Genomic DNA, 12,680 nt, shown 5'->3' with positions numbered 1-12,680 from the left:
ACTTATTTCTATTTCATATCCAATGTTTATTTTGAGCTCCTGTAAAAAAGGAAAGGACGCTAAGTGTTAGTAAGTCTTCTAATAAAAAGTAGACCACGACCACGCGCCGCGGTGCGAACCTCAGACCACCGGTCGCGGTATTGTAAGTATACCTCGGAGGTATTCGTTTATATTATTTTTGTTTCATATTATTTGTGAGAAACGTTTACGAAATGGTTGATTGTATTCACATCAGAAGTTTTGTCAGCTAATTTAAACCATAAAAGTGATATGTTGCTTAAAATGTACTTTAACCATAACAGTTTCGAACAAGTATTAGTTTCCTTAAAGTTAACCAATAAGCGACATAAATGACCTATCCATTTCGACTGTGTGCTAGTGGATAATCGATCCGCAAATACCAAACTAGAATTATGATTTAATAAAAAAAAGCAAACATCTGACACTGCATTTCAAATTATACGCTAATGTAAACAACTCTGTTATTATAAAGCTACAGCTGACATAATCCAGTAAAAAAATATCGAAAGTGTGCGACCGTTTGACACAGTTCTGCGGGCCCAACGCGGTCGGCGATGACAGCTACTAACCGCACCGCTTCCAGGGTCATTACCACGGCCGAGGGAGCACTAGAGTTCCAAATGTTTATGTAACACAGTAAGGGTTCCCTACGTGTTTAGAAAAAAAAAACAACCGATTATAAAATCGCAAGTGATCTGTCTCTGTATTTAATGCAACTTACGTTACTGGGCGTATTAACATTTAGGTTCAAAGATGTAGTTTGCGGAGCGAAAAATAAATTAAGGAATTTGATTTTGAAAGTTAAATTAGCAACTTTTTTTTACTAATCGTTGTGAGAGACCTTCTAGTGGTTTCATAGTGCTTGAGAATTTTATATTTAGGTAGAGTTGTAAAATTTAAATGAACTGTTTGATATGCTGAATAAAGTTATTCTATTCTATTAAATCATAGTTATTCCACTTAGTAACATTAATACCTAACCTAACATAATGTTAACAATAACAATCATGCATTCATATCTAACTTGTTAGAAGCTTGCACGCTATGTTTTTATTATGAAAATAAGTATTTTGTAATGTTTTATTTATTTTATTTAATTTAGGTCTTATTAGAACGTGATAATAAAGGCCTAACTTTACATGTTGCAATAATTATGCACTTAAAAACAGCGTGTAATTTTAGAATTAAGGATTTATTTTTACAAAGATGCATATCAATGCCTCCAAAGAGCTTTACATTATAATTAAGGTATACACGTCATGGCTATTAAAACCGGGGTTTTGGTGTTTTCTCATCTTGCGGTTAATCTTAATTAAGCCGCAACCAAATTCAGGCAGTAATCATAGTGGAAACTGGAAAGCAGTTAACCGTTTTGACTGTCAATATCATATGCATTAAATAAACTTACATACTCTGATTTATAGCTATTTTGTTGCTTGATATAAAAATAAGCCTGTAAGTATGTAAATATCTACAGTATGTATAAATAAAACTTATAATACAGCAGGTTGCATTGACTGAAAACGTAAATCATAACTTAGTTAAATTGTGATGCAGTTTCAATATGATTTTAAAGTTAAGGAGACATTTTTGCAGATTTTTTTTTATGTGACAGGAGGCAAACGAGCAGACGGATCACGTGATGGTAAGTGATTACCGTCGCCCATAGACACCCGCAGACCCAGGGGCGTTACAGGTGCGTTGCCGGCCTTTAAGGTGAAGATATGCTCTCTTCTTGAAAGCTTGCAGGTCGTATCCGTCCGGAAACACCGCAGACGACAGTCCATTCCACAGTTTGGTTGTACGGGACTCAAATAGAGTTACTAAATAAACTATTAAAATATGCATGGTGATATTATGTAGTTTGAGCAATTTGTTGATACAAGTGTCTGTCTCACTAAATAGTTGAATAATTAGTATTTGATGGATATGTAAGGGGTTGATCCTGGCCTGTGTAATGGCTCGTAGGATAGAGTCAGGGCTGTTATTTTATTTTATTTATTTGGTTCGTTGTTGGCCGAAATAGCATCGTTTCGTCTTTTTACACGTTACTGATAATGAATCTTAAATTGAATCTGACACAAAGGTTACATAATGTCTAGCGGGCAGCTCATCGAATGAATGAATCAGTGTGCCGCAAATTCGCAATCGCAAAGGATATGCATGGGTGTATCCTTATCCTCCAAACTCTATGTACACAGCCAATGGATATGATGATATGATCACACCACTGATTAATTGACATACTTTTCATGATCTTTCAAAAAGATTTAGGTCGGGGACTGGGGATGATAGGTCTAAGTATGAATCTACCTATGGTATGGATAGAGTTGGGGGGAATCGTGTTTTATATGTCGCTACAGAGTATGCGCCTAAGTATGGAAATACAGCGCGGAGTGACGTCATGCCTTTGTACTCTTTTTCGATGTCGACCGACTGAATTATTATTTCTTTCATAGCTATTACAAACGACATCTACCTTTTGATTCTCTCTAACTTGAAAGCGTTGTATTGTCACGTCAATAATGACCATCTCAAAATCAATAAACGTGCACTGCTCATTATTATTGGTTTCGTCCACGTTTTATTGTCAGGACTAATTTAAGTTCAGTGATAATGTAAAATTTAATGATGTTGTCCAAGGACTCGAGTTACGTTTGTTTCGAGGCAACCGTACTCGATGCTCGCGTGAGCGGCCGCTGTTCGGCTTTATCGCCATGGTGAGACGGTGGATCGATTTCAAAGTGAGTTTATGAGTTCGGTCATTATCACGATGAGCTTTTCGATGTTTCCAAAAAATCGAATAACTGACTCTTACATTGTAGGAACGTAAGCGTTGACTGGTTCACTGAAAGATTCTTTCATAAAGAAGTCGATTATTTCTTGTAGATAAGAAATTTAATCGTGAAAACATTAGCATAACTTGGTTGTGTTTGGAAGCGCAAACGCTAATTCTTGAATAGTTAAGCAGGACATTATTGTAGAGAACATTTAATTTTATTTATCTCCTCATTGAATTGCCAAGTCAAATTCAAAGGCTTAGATTGCGATCCGAGTGCTTACTCGTGATAAGAGTTGCCGTCTATCCAATAAATGGCAGCAAACACATAAACCGGCTTGTGAGTGTGTGTGCGTTTAAAAATTAGAGCAACGAATACTAATCGCTCACATGGACGTGCAAGTGAGATAAATAATACTAAATAGGTCCTAGATGTACGCGCGAAGTTCAAGAACTAGGTTCAGTGCGATGTATTGACACGGCCGCCGGCTCCAGACACCCGCTGAGCAATCCTAGCAACAGCTCTCACGGATAATCGGGCTATTTATAGGAAAGAATCAAACACGCGTATTACCACATGGGCCCACGTGACCAAGGGGCGATTGCAAAAGTATTATTAACGTGCCTGCCCGTTACCCGCCCAATACGGCTGTCTTAGCCAGTCGTTCGAGGCTCCGTCACTAAAATCAATAATGGAATACTTAGTCCACGAAATTTTTTGTTGTGATTTATGTGACGAAAAAACCGTTTGATTTATGTTACGCAGCTACGCAACATCGATTGTTTGTAAATCTAACACCATTTTCACAGACTATTATTATAAACAAGCTCAGTAAGTTAATTAACAGGATTAGTCGAATATCAACACGAGGAAAATGAAAATGATTTACACCGACTTATTATTTGACACGTCATAAAAGACGTTTGTTACCACAACATGCGATTGCAAAAGGGCTTGATCGTTCTGGATGGCTAGTTTTAGCAAGTTGACCATAACTATAACGATAACCGGTGGATTTTGTATGGAGTTTGACAGATTTTTGACGTTTGTTAAAGTCGAAGTAAGATGGTGCAACCCAGTCTTAGTTGAGTACTTGTTTAAATATTTATTTCGAGCAGATTTTAAACGCATCCTTGCAAGAGATCTGGTCAAGCGTGAGTCAACCCTAGCTATGACACGGGTTACCTTTAAAATCAATGGCAGCCAAGTTAATTATTACTAAAATACTCACTTTGATGCTTATCCGCTAATTGTATGAGGGGGTTGGGTAGGTCCCGCCGCCTGTAGAAGCACATGACTTTTGCCTCCACGTTACCCGACGCGGTTTTGTTTAGTTCCTCTATCCGTCGGATTTGGTAAGGAGACTTCGGCGTCGTCTCGAAATAGACGCAGTCTGTGGACAAAAAAGACATGCATTTTAATATCGTTAAGGTAATTTTAACGCTATTATTCGAGGTAGAAGGCGAACACCCGATTTGGACTATGTAGAGTCAAAAGTCCATCATCAGACCATACATTTTTGATGCAATTTATAAACTTCACATACTACCAAAAGAGTACATAGACAAACTTATCGAAATTTATCTAAAATAGCACTTAAAACATGATACAAATCAGTGATTCAGTGATAGATGACAGATACATGAATGACCTTTATAGAAATTCTAGGCTTCTGAATTGATGAATACCGCCCGTATTCACAAACGTTGCTTGCTTAAGTGAAGCAGAAAATCGAACGCACAGCGTTGAATGGAGCTCTGTGATTGGTTCGTGTGTCATCCTTTGCGTCCACGCGCACTGGGAGACCTCATAGTAATGTTTGTGAATACGGGCGGAAGAGTTGTGGGAATTAGGGTTTAAGGAAGATAATAATATTTAAAAGACCTACTATATTAAAAATGACCTGATTTCGAAGGATTTTATAATTTTGCTCCTCTTAATATCACTTTGACTTACGAGTACATGACGCAGAATGGTGAGGAAGTATAATACTGACAATAGAATATAATGTCGGTTACAGCTAGTTATCGGTGTAGTAAATGAAAAAAAAACCGGAGGCTAAGTCGTGTCTGAGTTGCTGGCGCGGAACGAATGGCTTCTATCAGTACCTACGATGCTTATGGCTCGTACATGGACGACTAATGTAAATGTCTCTTTACCGTTATCCGCGCACAAAATAACGCACGCATAATGACAAAAGCGACTCTTTTGGATCCAAATTCTGGCGTCGTTTTGACATCCCAATAGATTCATATGCATGAGCAGCTTTATTACCATTTAGCAACGAACACATTTTAGTGTTTCTTTTTAACACCAGCTACCAGGCATTATTGTTATTTTGCATTTAATTTAAACCTGGCTACAACCTTTATACGCACGATCTCATATTCCATTTGAAATTCTTATTCTGGTGTGATCGCGAGGTGAACTAAAATTAACTTCGATGAGACGAGAATTCACGTGTAATCGGAAAGAAAGAGAGCTTTTTCTACTCACTTCATCCGTTGGTTTGCATAACCGGTATTATTTATGTGCATAATATAAAAATAGGCAAAAAATATAGTAAAATGAGGGAGGCTCTTGGAAGATAAATTCATTATAAAGATAAAACTGTCAGTTCGTTACTAATTTTGATGTAGCATACAACCAAAACTGTTATGCGCAACGTTTTTAACCATATTTCTTTCGACGTGAACAGCGGTATTATTCGCGGTTCATTCAGTCTGCTACATGTCTAGTTGTGTATTAGATACTTCCAAGAAAGATGAATATCTTTATAATACAAGCAATAAACAATAGATCGAGGACGTGTACGTGAAGCTACGAAACGGCGCGTCACGTCGTAAAATCTACCGCCTCCCGCTTTGCGACTTAGCGGTTGCAAGAACAACTTTGACTGTGATGTGCTGATCATCTATATTTTGCAGTTCTCAGGCTTGAAATCCTTCTCATCAACAAGATCAGAGTGCTGTAGTACTATAACTAGTTGTGCGTGCAACTTGGAGCATTATGCGGATGATAGCAATGTTAACGCCCGTTCAGTTTTGCCAAGACTGGGTATTATTTTTGGAACGTGTCAATAAGTAAGTGTTGTATATTTAGCTCAGACACGTCATCAACTGGGAACGAATGATTGAATTCAGTGTAGGATTTTCGTGGACGTGGTGTTGGAAATTTAAAATACCCATATATGACAACATGGGAACTTTTGGCAACCCTGGCTCGTAAATTATGTTGAAAGCATGCTGAACCAAGGTTACTCATTTTTAATACACTATTATAATAACATACCAATTCCCTTTAAAGCATTGATTGCCGACACTGATACTGCATTAGAATACATCACCTGCAGCAAATCATTCACTGGACTACGTAAGCGCGCACGTTTCCTTTGAAGTTGGTACATTTCGGTTCGATTTGAAGAAGATGGGTAAAAGGTTAATTAGGTAGGTAATCGATGTACATCTTGGAATCGAAAATACGTTTCATCAACAAGCATGCGGTATCTTACAAGAGATACATACTGCCTGGTCAAAATCTTGAATTATCAATTTTATGGGATAAGTTCTTTGATTTGAAATACATAATTGATGTCCTGAAAATCAAATTTCGCTTAGGATACGAAATACAAAGTTACCTTAGTTTTGGAAGTAAAGCTTCAGAATCGGTGCCCATGGGACCAAAACATTTTTTTTACAATCGAAAGAAACTATACCTTCAATGATCAATATCATGGAGGTAAATTAAACTGACCATCAGGTCATGTTAATTTACCTCCATGATATTGACTGGACAAGTCAAGACATTGACGTAAAGAAAATGCTTTACGAAATGAGAAAACTTAGACTTCATGGATGAAACACCTAAATGTCAGAAAGCCGCGACATACACACACAGGACTTAGGGCCATAATTAAACTAATGAGACTGGTTTGACCGTATCTGACGCCAAGATGTAAGGATAAGCGAAGAGCAAAGCGACTCTACGAGTAGACGAAGTTTTAGAAAAATTTCTAGATTATGCGTCATTTCGCAATAGGAAGATTTTTTAATTACTGCACCCCAACTTTGGATTAGTAGTAATTTTGGTGCTGTTGAAACCAGCAGCGCTCTTGTTATTTGAAAATACATTAAAGTCAATCAATACATGTTTTTGTGGGTATACTGGTAATCTGGTTTATGGTGTACTTAAATGGTGCAGGGTCATATTATTTGAATTCCCACAGTTTGTGACATCGTTTACCACCGATTATTTTAGTGTTGCGCGGTCGTTACATTCATTCTCCATAAAATAAGATAATAAGATTTGTTCCCCGCGTGTGGCGTCGCAACAGGCGAAGGTTTTCAGAGGAATCCCTAAAAATTCTCACGAGATCTATCTTTCTATTCTCTTGATGTAGAAACATGATAAATTATAAAAAATACAAAAATATCAAAACATTGTACAGACGACAGCACGTCAACGTAACCACTGTGGGTTCTTATGTGCAGTTATTATAGGGGCGAGTTTGCAACAAAAATGGGTAGCCTGTCTGATGTGCTGTCGTGTGTACATCGGTGTTTTGTTGAAAAGATAATACAGAAAGGTAGAGGTTGAATGTGGCGTGGGTTAGGTAGGGAAGACCTAACAGTCTAGCAGTGAACGACGATAAGCCGGTTTGATAACATAAAATAATGATGTAGTTAGACGAAATTGTGGAAAAGGGGATGAAGAAAAGTGGGCAGTACTTGATCTACTTTAGAGATTGATGAACCTACTTTGGGACTTCGTGTAACTGGTAAGGGGTACATTAGCATTGAGCCTTGGGAAAATGGGTTAACATCACCCCAAACCACGAGACCTTTCTACTGAGTAGATTTGCAAAGGGCAGAGAACAACAATCAATAAGCTTCTTAGGTTAATGATGTAGTTTTTTGTCACTACCTATTTGATGTTTTAATATCCTATGTGTGATGTAATATGCGGCATAAGAAGTTTAATTAATTATAATTTATTATGAACTAGCTTTTGTAATTTCGGAATTTTGTCTGTCACAGAAAAACTTTATCGCGCGCGTCGCTGTTTCAAAAACCGGGATAAAAACTATCCTATGTCCTTTCCCGGGACTCAAACTATCTCCCTGCCAAATTTCATCAAAATCGGTTCAGTGGTTTAGGCGTGAAAGAGAGACAGACAGACAAAGTTACTTTCGCATTCATAATATTAGTATAGATAATAATAATTACCTCTCTTTCATTTGCAGTACAGGTATGGGTGTTACAAAATCGTTAGGTATCTTGCTTGATGTCATAAAAAATATGAAAATACATAATGGGAGATCCCAAACTTTTTTATCGGATTGTTCGATTGCAGTGATAGTCCACATCGCGATTAGTTATGAGTATAACCCCTGAGTGTTATCTTTTGGCGGCGACAGACATTTCCTCGCCGAGCATGTTATCAAGTTATTCCTTGTTTTTTTTCTTTGAGTATTATTGCCATTAATATTGAAAACCCATGTAGGGTCAATCTTGAAGCTATAAAATTGGATTATCTACCAATAAAATTCATACTATTATTTTTTTTTTTTTTTTTTCTGACCAATGGCCATAGATATACAACCAGGATAAATGGGAGACTATTTTGGAGGAATTTAAGGACTAATTATTGGTAAATTAGCCTTTTGCTATTGCATAAGGGTCATTCCATCGTTTCGGGTGTTACGTTCGTACACACATATTCAACAATTTCATGTATTTTGAAATAGTATTTTAATAATGTTAGTGCCTTAATCTGTCCGTTTTTAGTTGTTTTATCTAAATAATAAAGTTTGTACAGCTTAGAATGTAGGATAACGAAAATATGAATCGAAAAGTGTGCGTTTCGGGCGTTACGAGATTTTGCCTCTATGTTCTGACTGTTGCTGCATTTACTCGAAATTTAGCGAATTTTCTTAAGGAATCATACCTCAAACTTACAGGACTTCTAAAGTATGACATTTACAAACCATGTAACATACAATCACTGTTAAATAAAACGTTTTACTATTTTTTTATAAATTTTTTCTTTGTTTCGGGTGTTACAATGGTTCTGTTTCGGGTGTTACGAGTACGAAAATTCAACGCGTTTTATCGATAAAATCGGTGTATTATTAGTCTCTAGGTACTACAAAATAAGGAGTACAACAAATAAACACAAATAGAGCGAATTCTGGTTTGAAATTACGAAGCAGCTTTTTTTAAAAAATATACAAAGTTCAAGTTTAATTTTTCTTCAGAATATAGCTTTTTCTATTGTTTTTGGCTTGAAATCGCATTACTTTAATTTCTAATTACGATATTTATTGGAAATGTCAAAAATCAACACTTTTTAGCAATACCTTAATTTTAGTGTTAAGTCGACATTTCAAAAAAGTCTTAAATTGAGAAATATGACTCCTTTTCCGATGCCAGCGCTAGTGGGAGGTCAAAGGACCCTCACAGTAACACTTTTTCACTTCTCCAAGCAATATACACACATTATCGACATATAAATAAAAATGTAATACCCGAAACGTTTCGGGTGTTACAGTTTTTAATCAAGAAAGAAACATACTAAATTAGTATCATGCTCAGATATTAGTTAGTATTTGAAATCATTACTACCATGTCCTTATTTTTACCAAATATTGTTACCCTAATCCATGTGTAAGGTACAATAATAAAACAAATACCTGTTTTTCTGTTTCGGGTGTTACATCGCCGAAGTAACAAGAAAACATACTTAAAACTTGATGATTATCCATTTTTTTGGGACTATGACGCTATCTACCAATACTATGATAAATACCCTCCAATCATATAGTGGCAAAACGTTTCACAGATTGATAGTTTTTTTTAAATCGTATTACCAATAATTAGAGAGAAAATGATCATTCAGACAGTTGACTTAAGTATAGACTTTGAAGACTAATAACTTAAAAATAACTTGTTTCTTTCAGATTTCTTTTGTTGCACATTATAATTTGGAATGTTTACTTTCAAAATTCATTAGATTTAATGCGAAAAGAACATATTTAGTTTTTCACCCTCGGTAACATTTGTCATGGAATGACCCATAAGCCAATATGAAAATAATCTGGCACTGTTCACTAACAGGTCAGTGAACTGTAACTTTCACACAGTGAAGGCCACACAAATAGATGGCAGCATTTTATGACTGGCATTTACTGATGTCTTAAAAATATATCCTTCTTGTGTTTAAAGGTAGGAACAAAATGTAATCACATGAATTTACCTTGATTAGTAACATTTCATATAGTTAACATTAAAATTATGGAGAACTAATTAAATAAGTACATACATAATGATCAAGTTAAATATCTTGTTAAAAAATTTAATTATATCATATTTAAAAAATCGAAGCATTTAGGGATAACAGCAGCTAGATGATGAGTGAATAAATAAATATGATAGATTTTTTTCTATCATAAGTTTCTGGAATTATAACAAACACATGCTTTGTCATGAATTAACAAAGGATGGGTAGCTTAGGACAGTGACAATCATTTCAAACGGAGCAAAGGTGTTGGGTCTATTTTTGTTGGTGACCGTCATAAGTCCTCAATGTTTAAAACAATTGTCATAATGAAATGTAATGGTCAGTCAGCACATAAACTCAAAAGGGATAAAGAAGCTGCCTATGCTTGCGGGCTGGATGTTCAATTAAATTTAACGTTACTAGTCTAGATTGGCCATTAGCCTCGCTTGACTTGATGGCTCTCTGTAACAATACCAATTCCTATTATTCCAGTTGAGGACGCCACTGTGTCACGTTTAATGGTTTGTTTGTTTACAACACAATGAAGTGCATTACAACTAGGTACATATAAAAAATTAAAAATGTGTTAGCTGTTTATTGCAAATAACAATTATTTACATTACAACACACTTTTTTTACAGTTACCAATCTGTATATGGATATTATAAAATCTGCCAAACAGATTGGATTTATTGTACCGATAAGAGGAACATGAATGGGGCTGTGTTGATAAGTTGCCACATCGTTAAATGTTTATAGTAAATACTAAGTATGTTAATAAATTATTTAGTCTGGTACTGAACATTTCATTAATGTTTTAAAGATATAATTAATTTCAATTGAAATTTCATCAAAAGTATACAACTCATGTAATGCTTTTATGAAATTGGAAGGTGCAAAAGAATAAGACTTAGCGTACATCCTGCTGTCCAATTTTACAGTAATTTGTGTATTGTTATGTTAAAGTCACTGTGCTGATAACATAAAATTAAAATTGTTAATCATTTTTCTTTGCTAGCTAGTTGTAAATATTGTCTGCACGAGGTGTGTAAATATGTATTCAAAAGTTCATTGCTAAAGAAAAAATTCAAGGTACCTAGTGAATGTAGGTCAAGTTGTTCTTTGTTGGAGATACAAGTGTATGCAAGCACTGAGAGGTCAGCAAAAAGATAATCCTGTTGTATAGTCTAGTCTAACTGTCCAGCTGAGACTTGAATGATTGACCATGAACTTAGTAAAAAACTTCGTTTTATAGAGCCTCATTTACACCAAATTTTTACAAAAATTTTGAATGCAACATCATGTTTAGGATAAGAACAAAATAAGAAGGATTTAATTGAGAACCATGATAAAACATTTTTATAACATTGTTGACACCGGAGAGTTCAGTTTCAATTTCAGTTTAGAAACTCAGGACAACAATGATAATTTACTTCAATATAATAGGAAGTTGTATAAAAGGAAGAGCTAATTAGCATTCGACGCGTCGAGCGTAGACCGCGGAGCGCGCCACATTACGTTAAGCGCCCGGTGTCGCGACAATACTGGCTACATCTCCAAAAAGTGCCGACAACGAATGCCTAAACAAAGTTATCTACCACAGGCCCAGACAATGCCTCCTCACGAGCACAATAATCACTCCAAAACAACCCTCGTGTCTTCATCAACCCCAGAAAACAACCAGTCCAGCACGAAAATGTTTTGACAACATCGAATATAACCTAAAATCTCATGTCAAAATGTTATAAAACTTCTCAAACAAACGCGAAAATGCAATATCAATACAAGATAACTAAGGCGGATTGATGTCTAAGCACCCGCACGCAGATACGCAACCGATACAATGATACCTAGATGCAAATGCTAATGTCCTATTTGACGAAATTTGGTTTAGTAAATGTAACTTTCCCGCAAACGGTTAGTCTCATTGGAAATGCTTTGAAATTCTCAGTTTTCATCCAGATTCGGTGGATTTAGGGCTATAACGATTCTGAACTAATTAATGTGAGCAATTAACGAAGGTACGACAATCAAAGCAAAGCACCGCTAGTCGGCTGGCGGTGAACCGGCGAAGCTACAACAAAAATAACCAATTATTGTTACTTACCGCCGACTCTATACATATTCGCAGCCATTTTTATACACAATCACTATTCATTAACACTTAATTAATCTACATCTGACACAATTAATAACTATAACACTATGTAATTGAGCTTTGAACAATGTTTTTCATCACGTTAACTCCGGACGCCTTTCGCTGATCGCCATTTTCTTTCACACTACTAATTTGGCCAGTGCGCAGTCGCACTTTTTGGCGTAAACTTCCTGCTCTTGAAACAAAGCAATGACATCTCATTAATTTCTAATGCACAAATAATATCAGTAAGAATGTGTTTCTGTAGAATTTAACGAATTATTTTACAAATATTGTCCATAATTGAAATTTGATTTACTATATCCTAAAAATAAAAAAAAATATTTCATTCAACAACGTTCCATTACTGGAGTAGCGTAAAAGATTGCCTTAGAGTTCCTGTATTTTATGAATGAAAAATTAAGGAAAAAAAATTGGATGAATAAATTTTTAGTTTTATTTTG

The 12,680-nt window shown here is 35.7% G+C and overlaps 1 protein-coding gene across 1 annotated transcript in view; it reads right to left on the bottom strand.

Moving 5' to 3' along the window:
- LOC135080849 (metastasis-associated protein MTA2) overlaps positions 1-12,561 on the bottom strand; it is a 70,844-nt gene extending 58,283 nt beyond the window's left edge. The window contains exons 1-2 of the mRNA XM_063975575.1: positions 12,187-12,561; positions 4,033-4,194 (exon numbers count right to left, since the gene is read on the bottom strand). Of these exons, the coding sequence (XP_063831645.1) occupies positions 4,033-4,194; positions 12,187-12,214 (190 nt within the window). The 5' untranslated portion in view covers positions 12,215-12,561. The remainder of the gene's footprint in view (positions 1-4,032; positions 4,195-12,186) is intronic.
- Between the last annotated feature and the right edge of the window lie 119 nt (positions 12,562-12,680).

This window comes from Ostrinia nubilalis, chromosome 18, assembly GCF_963855985.1.
Source record: "Ostrinia nubilalis chromosome 18, ilOstNubi1.1, whole genome shotgun sequence".
NCBI lineage: Eukaryota > Metazoa > Arthropoda > Insecta > Lepidoptera > Crambidae > Ostrinia > Ostrinia nubilalis.
Note: the sequence above shows the minus strand (reverse complement) of the source record. Positions and strands in the feature narration are given on the sequence as shown.